This window comes from Lingula anatina, chromosome 8 (assembly GCF_051362555.1).
Source record: "Lingula anatina isolate TDL-2025a chromosome 8, LinAna3.0, whole genome shotgun sequence".
Classification (NCBI taxonomy): Eukaryota; Metazoa; Brachiopoda; class Lingulata; order Lingulida; family Lingulidae; genus Lingula; species Lingula anatina.
Window position 1 is genome coordinate 20,392,145 of NC_141774.1, and position 13,027 is coordinate 20,405,171.

The following is a 13,027-nucleotide window of genomic DNA, read 5'->3' on the forward strand; positions in this document are numbered from 1 at the left end:
GTTTTTTATCAAAAACAACAGGAATTTTCTATTACACCTAGCTCGATCAAATTTTTGGTATTCATTGTTTTGCTTTTTCTGTTATATATTTTATATATTTATCTATGTTCGCCATACACAGTGGGGTGTCATAATAATTGCACGGTGAAATTATTGAAGGTGAATCACAGCTGGATTCTTAGTTTTTCTATTGGTACTTTATTGAAAAGTGGTTGTGTCAAGCTGATATTATAACTACAGGTTTACAGACCAGTGCCTTACCTTTAGGAAACAAATGATATGTCAGTATTAACTTTTTGTAGGTCCGCCACGTGTTCTCAATTTGACCACCCCCTTTTTGGACATAAACTGCTAAAGGTTCAGTTGTCCTTTGGCTCTAAAGACACTTTGGTTAAGAGAATGTCTGGTTAAGGGGAGACCCTTTGTTTTAATGTAAAACGCACGGTTCAGTTTTCAATTTATCGACACTACTTCACCAATTTCGTAGATATCACTGCAGCCCAAGCCATTATTGAAGCTGACTGTTTAATTAGGAAATGCAAATACAGGTATTGTCTGGATGATGTTCTCCATACTCTTACCAGTGTACTCACGGTTGTCAAGGTGAAAATGTACTCATCAGAGAAAATGTTCATTTTTTTGTCATTTGTGGGCTCCCGTACCAGCACCATGGTAGCAACTTGACAGTCAAAAGAGCGTAAAACCTTCAAAGCCTCCATTTTTTTTCATGGATGGAATACCATCACTGGTTACGCGAGCAATAAACTGCGAATCACTTTTTAAGGGTCCCGTGTCTAATACATCACTTCAAACAAATGATCCAGCATTGGTACCACCCCTCTGTATAGTAATAAGAATTTTATCTGTTGGACTCTTAATATTTTCCTAAGTTTCTTTTCTTTTGGCTAAATCGGGTCGGTGGGTTGTCCAGACGTTTTACATTTCAGTAAAGTTCACTTAGTATTCCAATTTTTGCTGATATATGTTAAAGTGTTAAGACTGTAAAGTACCCAATAATTGTTTAAAGAAGACAACGAGTACACCATTTATACTTTTATTGTTCCAAGTACACGTATAATGTGTCCAGTTCACTGACCTTTTCATTGGCAGTCATGGCTTTCAGCATTGCAATATTTGTCCAAGTAGTCGTATTGCTACCTTTAAATGTTGCTGGTGCACTTGTTTAATGTGTCTGGTTTAGTAAATTGTCAACGCTTGGCAACATTTTCAGTTGCATTGATGCACGAAATGCTCTTACATCAGCAAATTGTATTTGGCTGTCACCTTAAAGGAGATTGGTAACTGGAACCACAGGTCATCTGCTTAAGTTGTGAATAACGTTCTTTAGTTGCCTTAAAAATGCAGAAATCGTAGCTCGGAATATTTTTTCATATACATGAAAGATTTTATACAAGTAATGTCTCATAACTACATTACTTTGTCATCTCGGGTCTGCAACTGACAATATTTGCATCTTAACTGGCCAACATTTGCTATAGTATACAAAATTAACTCTGAAAAATAGCAAAGACAGGTTGTGTCTGATAAAGCATAATAAATAGTGAATCTACATTGACCGTCTCGTTACAATGACGTCATATGCAAGGAAACCATCTACAACCACCAACAGTTCATCTACGTGAGAATATCATTTCATTAAATATGTACTATCATACAATTCCATAACTCCTTTTTTCTAAAATTATGATATTGTGATTCATTTGGTGGGTTGCCTTTTTTATTTGTTTCACAGAGAGAATATTGGTCTGTTCCTCTATACTGGTATTCCGTGTTAAGTAAAAAAACGGAGAACACGGACGATCTGCATGACATATGACATGTGACATATGTGATTTAGCCAATCAGAGTGCACGGATTTATAATATAGTCGACCTTTACTTATATAAAACGTGAGCATTTGAAGTTTGATCTCGGAATACCAGACAAAGAGCGTAGGTGCCCCAAAGCACAGGCATACTCTATATTTTGGTCTTGATTGACACCATCATGTTTGGAGATTCACTGTTTGCAGCGTTGGTTCTGACGTCTTGTATTAGCATTGGAACCGCGATGCCAGGTAGAGTACATTTTTTCATGTTACTCCCCCAGCATCACTGCCCTCTTGGCTCCTTTTTATGTTATATGCTTCACTGTTTTTAGGGGCTGGCATTTTTCCTTCACTGCAGTGTATGGATACAGATGTGTGTGTGTATGTGTGTGTGTGTGTGTGTGTGTGTGTATGTGTGTGTGTGTATGTGTATGTGTGTGTGTGTGTATGTGTATGTGTGTATGTGTGTGTGTGTGAAAACACGTGTTATTGTTCGTCCTTCCGACTTATCATGATAGACTACTAAGGTGAAATCAAATAATTATGTTCTCGGGTATTTAATTTAATATATGCTTTATTCATACTTTCTGCACCAGACCGAGCTGGTAAAAATGTACAGAGATTAAGTAATAGTAACAATAATAATGATGATGATAATAATAATAAAATACATAGATAAATATCACCAAAGTTACATTGTTGAAATGTACCATTATTATACATTCAGTATTTCATAATCATAAGCTAGGTGCGGTCTTAATGCCGAGTCAACTGCTCACAGCACTGATCATACGCTAGCATCACACTTCAAGTATTGTATACATGACAAAGATTTAGATATTAATTATGCACGTGCCTGTTTTCTACTATGTGAAACAAACCTTCATATGTATAGTAATTATTTATACATCACAAACTGGAAGATGTAGCACAGTTTCTTTTGTTAAAAGCGAGGTTAAGGAATTTGGCCAAATATATTATCACTGTCTTATTTGGGTTGTTCATTATGAAGGATAATTTATCTTTGTTGTTTAAATGTGTAAAGCATGTATGGGCGCTTTGTACTATTTGAAAGAGTACTTTTCTATATTCTATATAACTCCAGAGAAGCAGATTTGGCATTTTCTTTTTTCAACTTGTGTTTAAAGGCTGTAAACTTCTGGTCTTATCTCTCTTTTGTCTCATCCCCAACATTATGATGTAACAAAGCTTATGTTTACCCACGGAAAAATATAACAAATGTTAAGTATTTGGATTTAACACAAAATCTATTTTCAATTATGAAATACCCAAAATGACAATTTTAAAAAATAGACTACGATGATTTAATACGAAACTGCAATAGGCGGACCGTCGGGGTGAGCACCGGACAACTTTTTAACGGACCAATAGTCTCAGCGCTTCTGCTGACGTAGGAGAGCAATTCTACTTCCTTTTTACGTGTATCAAATTGAGATCATTCTGGACAGAATATAATAAATTGCTCTGCTTAATATGCAAAAAAAAAAAAAAAAAAAAAAAAAAATGCTATAGTGTATTCACTTGTTAAATAATCTCTGTTAGTTCTGTTGATGTCACAATGATATCGCACTACGTCATTGCTGATTTTTATTTCCAGGCTTTCGGGTTATGTACTTCCCTGAGCCAGATAACGACCTTTCCTGGTCACTTCTACACACCAATACCCCCGATTTGGAAGCTTTTACAGCCTGCGTATGGATCAAAACCATCCGCACCACAAGCGGTCCCATTCTGTCCTACGGTTCAAAGAGGTCTCGTCGGAGTATTGAACTTGGATACAGCCCCGTTGGTCACGGCTACTCGGTTGTTTTGAAGGGCGTTAGCGTACTGGATAGATCCTCTCGTGCCGAAGCGCCCCTACCGGCTGATGGGAACTGGCACCACTGGTGTGTGGTGTGGAGTGGTGCCAACAGAAAGATAGATATGTATAGGGATGGTATCCACACGTTGAGCCAATCTGTTAATGTTTCACATATACCTGGAGGTAAGATCACGATGTTTGGATGCTACCTAGTACAAAAACGCGTACTTTAGGTTATTGGCTGTCAGAAGCCACAAGAACACATCTTGTAAACAACTTCGCCAGAATTATTATATATATATTTCGACACTTAAATGTTCAGGTGATTTATTATTTAAATACATGAAGATGATGGTGTTGAATTTTAAGAATTACGGTCAGATATATTTCTTGTTTTCACAAGTTATAATTGTGATCCTGTGCGCACATATTCCAACTCAGTTTTGAATGACCCATCCTCAATTTCCCTTCCAGTGTTCTCTGATCTAGGGACAATCAAGGGATTAAAAAAGAGCCTTGCCATTGTTTTTTATTTAATTATTTTGAATTATGAATAATCGCGCAAGCCTTCAATATTGTTTCTTTTTGAATACATATTTTCAGGTGGTAAGTGGTTCGTTGGACACACCCATTACGAGGCAACACCTGATTGTGTTCCGAAGCACCCATCATTCGTTGGATTAGTTGGCGGCGTCAACGTCTGGGACCATGACCGCGTCGACATCACCGGCCTGGCAATATGTGCCAATACTAACGAGGGTAGTCTCATATCCTGGGATACTGTCACCAAGACTAACTTCAAAGTGGCCACGTATGAGGAGCATTGTTAAAATGTTACCACTACATTTACATTTCTGTAATATGACTTTGGTCTGTATCCTATATGGATCGCAATTAAAGCATCAGAACCTCTTCCTTTTCCTTCGAAATTTTACTTTGAGATTGGAATGAACTAAATGTTTTGAAATCCACATACCAAGTTAATAAAGAATTGCTGAAAGCGACAATATGGATTACACGTGTGTAAGGGACCCTTTGCCGATTTTCAACAACTGGAATTATATAGAAAATATCCGAGTGTTTTTAAATAATACGTGAGCTATTCACTCCTACAGTTGTTTTCCACTCGACCTAGTTTCAAACATCATTAGGAGAGTGTATTTTAAGTTAAAATGTATATCTCTCAGTCACCTCTTTTATTTCTTTAAATTAACTTCTATGACTGACTTGCAACTCGCCAAGTCACGTATTAATCAATGAAAAATTTACTCTTTCTATCAATTACAGATTACAATGCAAATTAATTTTAACGGCTGGCATGCAAGCTGCTACATATACATAGACATACATATGGTAAAGCTTAATGCCAGATACATTCTAAATTGACATACTATTTTCCATTACTCAATTACATGTATATCTGAATATATCTTTAATTCATATCTAAGTCACCATGACTGTTAATTAATTGTTTTTGTAAAGGACACTATCATGTTTGGACATCCACTGCTTGCAGTGTTAGTCTGTATTTCTTGTACTGACAGTGGAGTCTCATGTTCCAGGTAAAAGTGTGAATGCAATATGTATGGTATGAATATAATTGCTGCTTTCCCATCAGGGTACATTATTACAAAGGGGGTTGAAATCCCAAGACGAAATTACGTTGGGTTCATTGATAACCCTGACATTTGTCTTTTTCACACAAGAACACTTAAAATGATATGTGAACCGAATAACTGCCTATGTACATGTACCTTGTCTTTCTTCGACCCAAAATAAAGAACAGGTACTAAGCTTACTTATGGTCCGATTCGGTCGATTTTCGTGTGCATCAAAAAGCTTCTTTGTAAATAACGCATTATAAAACAATCCACAGATCTTAGAGAAAGAGTATTTGTTTATAGCCACAGACAGCAGATTTTTGTTCTACCCTACATGTTTATCTTGAAAGACATTTGCCGGTGTTGCAACATAGAGTGTCTGTTCTGGAAGCGTTAATGTTGACCTCTTGTATTGGTTTTTGATCTGTGTTTGCACGCAATAAAATGAAAGCAACTTTCCCAGCAAGATTACGACATAAACCCGCATGCATTTGCTTTATTGGATAAAGCATTTAACAACGTGCTGGTATTGTAGGAATATATAGCGAGAAAAAAATATATTTTGTATTTTTAGGCATCGTTCGTAGATATCATAATACAAAATGCACGAAAAGGTAGGAGGAGTGTCGCAGACTGTGATCATTATTTTGGTTCCTGTTGTTGTTTGTGCGTATGTGCCTGTATATGCAGTTGTGTCCGCGTGGGTGAATATCCACCCTTCTTACTGACCTTACCAAAAATGACAATTAAGGTTCCTCTTATATAGTGGTACGTACACCATGTAAAGGACTAGACACTTAGCAATAAGTTGACTAAATTGTGTGTGTGAAATATATTTTGAATTGAGAGAATATGGGAAGAGACACGATGGAACATATGATATTACGTGATAGGCCATAACAGAAGTATTGTCATAAAAAAGATGAAAACAAATGCATTTAAAACCAGAACTTTGTCATTTTTATCTTTTCATCATTGCCGATGCACGCTGGTTATCTTTGGTGGATATAATGGTTGTCAATTCAAGAGGAGAATGTAAAAACAACCGCGCAATATGTGTTTTATATTCATACAACGTTGTGCAGTTTGCATTAAAAACAGGATGTGCATTAACCTTGATCAGACATAACAACAGAAAGAAAGATATCTTTACAGTCACAGACTAGAATGTTTTGGTTAACTATGTCTTTTTTGCGTGAGACAAAACCCCCGTGTATGCTGATTTACTGCTGTCGTTCTGACTTTTTGTAATGACAGTGAGGGCTCATCTTCACTGAAGGAAGTTTGGGTGTCAAAGACTAGGTTCCCATACCTATATCGATATAATAGAATCGATCCATCTCCAAGGGGCTTCTCGCTAAATTGTTTTCAGTTTAAGCGGCTTAGATATCTGGGACGCCTACGGAAGCTGCTAAACCATAATTAATTACGCCCTAGCAGCTTCAGCAGGCGTGACAGACATCTAAGCCACTTAAGGGTATTGTAACCTTGTATTATCATCCAGATATCGAAAATGTGTTTTTCCGACATCTTATTTTTACAAAAGTGCATCTAGTTTTCCTTGTAATGTATAAGCATAGGCAACTCAAATTTTTTATCGTCAAATAGAAAAACTTTCTATTCTGAGGTGATATACCAATCGGTAAATGGTGTACGACTGGTAACTTGAATGTGGTATTTGAGATGTTGCAGATATTATAATGCAACCTTGTTGCAATTGGTTTGCCAGTGTTTGTCGAACAATATATGCCAAAACTTCTTATTCAACTTGCAATGTGATCGCAAGCAACTGCCTGTGATTCGGCGGCGGCGTCAACGCTGGGACCATGATAACATCGACATCCCCGGCCTGGCAATATGTGCCAATACTAACGAGGGTAGTCTCATATCCTGGGATACTGTCACCAAGACTAACTTCAAGGTCGCAACATATAAGGAGTATTGTTAAAATATTACTACTCCAATTACTGTAATATGAAATTGCATATACATATACATAGATATGAAAATCGCCTTTAAAACATTAACGCTTCTTCCTTTTGCTTTGAAGTTGTACTTTTAGATTGGAATGAACTACATTTTTCAGAATCGACATACCAAGTTAATAAAGATTTGCTGAAAGCGACCATATGGATTCGATGTATATATGTGACCCTTTGTTAATTTTGTAATTATTGGAATTTTATATTAAAAAAAATAATAATAATAAACATCCAGCATGTTTCTAACTAATACGTGAGCTACAGTTGAGCTACACCAACAGTGAGCTACACCTACAGTTATTTTCCACATGACCTGATTTCGAACATGAATATCACAGAATAAGGGTTAAGAAAGAGACCTAATGAGGGCGTATGTGAATTTTAAATCTATAGCTCTCCGTCATCTGTTTTATTCCTTTTAATTAACTTCTATGACTGAAATACAACTATCTTAATAAATTAAAACAAATAAATGTGCCGGACTAAGCCAGTGAATTAGTTTGGATTATTTAGAAATTAGTTAGAAAAGAAAATGGTGGATGGCAGAAAGGCTGTGGCGTGTTACCCAACCCTTACTCCCAAATTTTAAGAGAGGGGGAGGTATGCTCTTATCATACGCCCTTTTAGGAGACGGTTCTAGTGCCGCATCTACTAATTTTTTGGCTGAGTCAATAAGCTTTGCGGTAGTAAAAACATCATTTTACTGAACAAAGGATAATTGTGTTCTTAATTAAATAAAGCATCCCACGCTCGGTTCAGCAAGACACTTGTATGTACAGGTATGTACTAGTACAACATGAAAATAATAAAAACAGTTTTAGATTCTTAAGCATACATGTACAATCTGAAATGACGTATTTTACATTTTAAAATTCTATAGCATGACTACTTGAAGTACCAATTATTGGGAATTGTTGAGTGTAGCTAAGTGAGACTTCATTATCGTTTAACGGCGTGGAGAGGAAGAGGTACCATCCAAGGTATACTAACATGTTGCATATCGACAAAAAGCTCATTTCAACAGTTTTTCACTTCACATCTTTACTTCATCACAATAGTCGCTCCCCTCTCCGCATCCTTAAATCAATCATGACGTGGTTTGTAAAATGAAATGTACGTCAAAGGTCCCATGTATCAAAAGTCAATGCCAAGCACTATCTTTATGTTTATCACGGCACTGTTTAGAACTGCAAGTTTGAAAATTCGCGTTAAAAACGATAATGCGTGCATGATAAAAATTACATATGTATATTGCTTCCTACTGAAAGAAAAAAACTGCTGTCCTGTACAATTGGTGTACAATAAAATGAAGCCAAATGTGCAGGCAGAATCTTCATTGTCGACTTGTCACTGGGCATTTATGTGTTAATATGTTTACTTGACGTGTTCGGTTATAATAACGATTGAAGGACAATCGGTAAATTTAAAGAACTATAATCGATAAACTGCGCCCTAAGCCACACATGTAGTCACTCACTATAATTTTTTGTCGGAAAACGTAAGGTCGTACGATTCCTTTCATGCAGTTTATGAAAGTGTGCTTGATCGTTATGACATATAATTACAGTCCATTGCATCTGACACAGCCAAATAGCTTGGCATAGCCTTTCCTGACAATGGTCAATCTCAAGCCATAAATTAAAGGATTGACGACGCTATTTAAGACAATAAGAAAATTCCCAATCAGCGCAATAAGACGTGTCAAATACTGACATGTTTTATGTACACATCCTCTAAACTGGTCTACAATACTCAAACACATGTGTGTAACGCCCGGAGCCCAAAATAGCAGCATGACCACTGCCAAAATGGCAACAGTTTTCCTGGCCTTCAAAGTCGAGCGTTCAACATTGTTTTCAATGTTACTTCCAATAGTAGGCGGCCCGCGACGCACATACTTCAACATTTCCCAGTATGTATACACTACCGCCAGTGTGGTGATTACAAATGATATCAGGAACACACAATCAGTAATGAAAATGAACGTTCTTTCATTTTCAGTAACACGAGGCCCTATAGTCGTTAAACAGATGAAAATAATTGAAGCAGTCCAAGTAGTTGAGATATATATTTTAGCATGCGCCACTGAGGTTGATGTCAAATAGTAAAATGGTGCTTTTGTAGACACATATTGGCAGACAACGAGTCCAAACGTTGCCCAAATCGTGCAAACCAACGATAAAAAAGAGATCTCATTCATAATATACCAGATGGACATGGGTCTCACTGTATAACAGGTCGGACGTTCGATGAGCATCATGATTCCTGATAGAAAATAGAAGACCATTGACACAAAATCCGATACTGCAACGTTTATAAGCATAATGTGGAATGCTGTCACAGGCTTCGGCATACGTGACAATGCCAGAAGTGCCGACATATTCCCGACCACTCCACAGACAGGCAAAACTGTATGAACTATACGAAATGCGTTACTATCAAGGACATCACAGCCTGGAGAATTAAAGTTTTTGTTTGGTGTTTCGGTCTCGTTGCCGCTGACAGATCTAAACGTTCCATTCAAAAATGTAAGAAGCGTATTACGTTCGTCACTTTCGACCTCGCTCCCGAAGTCAGCTGATATATTTGTTTCATTCCAAACTTCCATCTTCATTTCAACTAACGGCACTGTTCTTAACAAATGTGTCTGTCATACATGTCGCAATTTTCGTAATATTGATATCCCTTCCGGGTGTTGTCTGCGATGGAACTCATCTTTCCCGACCAGGAACAGTCATACTTCGGTTCGCTTGCTTCCTACCAGCCGTAGCCGGGAGCAGTTTATAAATACACCTCTCGGAGGTCGCGTGCATTTTTCATCAACAGCAATTTGGCTAAATTAACTCATCTATTGATCAAATGGGTTTTCAGTGGGAAATTTCCTTTTCACATTTTTAGCTAGAAAAAGTATAGTATAAATTAATGTCACTGTCATTTCGATTGTGTATTGCAGCTGTAGCGATTATTAGTATTATCTGCAATTTTTTTCAGTTCTAAAGTTTTTCTCACATCGTGCAGTAGAGGTGCCCACTTACAACTGTATCTGTATACCGCAATTTTCTGACTGGTCGCAAATGTTCAAGCTTACGATAGGTAGTTTATATGCATATTTTAATATGCATATTTAATTATTAAAATAAAGTAACAAAAGCAACACGGCTTCCACAGTTTTTCTCCATTTACTTTTTGTGTATTTTTTTCTAGTCAACGCAAATGTTTACCTGTGTTTACACGATCTTTTGCCGTACTCCCCCCCTCAGCGCACAGTATGTATGAGCCTGTTTTGCCCGATATTTTTTAACAATATAAGGTACCATCCAAGACATCTCTTCTTTTCTTCGTTTGCGATGTATGAATATTATTTCATATTCTGTTCTATTCGGGGCGTACCTTTTTGTGTTATGCGTCGTTATTCATATTTTATTTTTTTTGTGCATCCTGGATGTTTTTTAAAACCTTATTCCCGTCAATTATTTTCATTCTGGTGACCCTCCCAGTAATTTCCTCCTCACATGTTCTGCTGGATCACGGTGTTGCTGAACATCATCCTCGTTTATGTCAGTGCAAACAGGCTCTCTGTAAATCAACTTGCAATTACTAATGAGAACAAAATAATACAATACCATCGATAACATTGCAAAATCATAATACAAGCATACATCCAGGCCATTAAAACAACATGCCATGTTTAGGGAGCCAGTGATGTATTCAAATGTTCAGTTATGATAGTTCATCTTAGAGATTCTTTTAGCGGTTACATTTCCGTGGGAATTAATGGTCATTGGCCTTCTCTTTCAACCTTTCAGATCAGGGAAAATCACTTTCCACAAAACACGGGATCTCCGTTCTTAGATTAATTTGTTGGTTTACACTCACAGAAATTGAAAAACAACCTCAAACTCTAAGGAAATTTTCTCTTGGATAGTATGGACTGAGGATTAAAGACAAATCAAGCCAATATATAATGGTATTATATATATAATGTTCTGTAATTTCCTTTGCTATAGATCTTCTTAAACATTGCGGTGTGGTTCGTGGAATCTACACAAAAGAAAATATAACTTTAAAGATAAAACGTAGAATGATGAAGACCTCGTACAAGAACAGGGGTCTTCAAAGAACTTGCGTGATGTTTGTAAGAAAAAAGTACCGAATTCTAAATTCATCAATTTTGCAATCAATAAGTAAACAGAAGTATCAAAACTCACATTCGAATACTGCTACCAAATATTTGAACAACCTTTAATATTCACACTTTGCGTGGTCCACCTCGCGAGTATCTACACTAAACAGCCATGTGTCTAATTAAGGGGCATGAAATGTTCGTGTTCACATCCATGCCATAGACCATTTAAAAGATTGGATGTCAGACATCTACCTATGCGCCATACCTCTGTACAAACACAGTGTCCGTTCTATGGTACATGTAGCAAGACAAACCCTGTGCTCTAAAAGTGAATTCCCGCTACGTTGAATATATGTAATTACAAACAAGAATATGTATGTTATCTGAAAAGCCCACTTTTCCTCCATGATCTTTGGCTAATAAGTAGAATCACAAACTAAATATGACCCTCTCTCTTTATCTTTGCCCTTGGGGCTGCATGCATCGCAATATTTGCGACTAGCTTCTTATTTGAATGTTAAGTAACCGTACATTTTCTTTTCAATTTATTTTCTTTCAAATAGCAAGCCTAACACACAGTACATGTTAAGTGGTACATGAGGACTTGATTTCAACCTAGGAACCGTAAAACAACGATGTTTGGTGGGCCCTAGTTTAAACGATAGGACAGACATAGTGTACAGATCAAATTATTTCAAGATCATGTTAGAAGATACATATTTCGTATTAACGTGGTAACTCACATTTTTACAAAATAAAAATAATTCGAGAATATTTTATTTGAATTAAAAGCAGAAATCTGACGCGTGGCGCTGTTGGAAATGGCTTTCAGAACAGTCGGTGTCACTACCGCTTACAATGTTATCGGGTACGTAATGGTACTGAACAAGATAATCAGAGAGACCGAGTGAAGGTAAGGATTTCCATGGGGTCGGGAAGGGACATTTGTGAAAAATAACTTTAAAGTTTTGATGTAGTATTTCTACAAGTGCAAAAGAATCAAAAGCACCATAATGAGAACGGAGGTTTATTGTACATGTAAAAGTTTAAAAATGCCATCAAGCAAATGAAAATAGAGGAAATACGTGTTTCAAACTTTAATGGTATAATTAAAAAACGTGTAAAGAATGATGAATGCAGCTAGGTAGATCACATATATTTTTGTAACAGATGAAACCCTTCTCACGCGTGTTACTTTGATGTACATCCTTTGATTTTCAACGCGCGAAGCGCTTGTTAAGCCTGCATACCGTCCCTTAACGGGTTGTTTGTTCTATCGTGCTGGAGCACTTCGCGCGTCTTTTTGTTCATCCAAATTCAATGAAATACTAAAATAAACACCTACCTTTGAAATATTGTGTATACACCTACCGTTTCAACCTTTAATGGTATAATTAAAAAGCGTGTAAAGAATGAAGCTCTTCGTTTTTCTACAACGTCATATTAAAACGCACATTAAAACTGTAAAATCTAAACATTCCTCATTCCTCCACTTGTTTACTAAGGCTCCTAAGTAAAGGGCTAGACACTGAGCAATAAGTTGAGTAAACTGTGACTTTGAAATATATTTTAAATTGAGAGAATATGGGAAGTGCCACAAAGGAACAACTGATATTGCGTGGTACAGTGCCGCCGGAATGTCCCCTTACTTACCCTCCGGGTTGCTGC

At 36.9% G+C, this 13,027-nt stretch overlaps 1 protein-coding gene across 1 annotated transcript; it reads left to right on the top strand.

Annotated features, from left to right (window-relative positions):
* The first annotated feature begins 1,904 nt into the window (after positions 1-1,904).
* LOC106166826 (neuronal pentraxin receptor) lies at positions 1,905-5,045 on the top strand. Its single transcript, XM_086994388.1, has 3 exons — positions 1,905-2,077; positions 3,447-3,833; positions 4,254-5,045. Exons 1-3 carry the CDS (start codon positions 2,008-2,010, stop codon positions 4,478-4,480), a joined length of 684 nt encoding a protein of 227 aa, XP_086850514.1. The 5' UTR covers positions 1,905-2,007; the 3' UTR covers positions 4,481-5,045.
* The last annotated feature ends 7,982 nt before the right edge of the window (positions 5,046-13,027 follow it).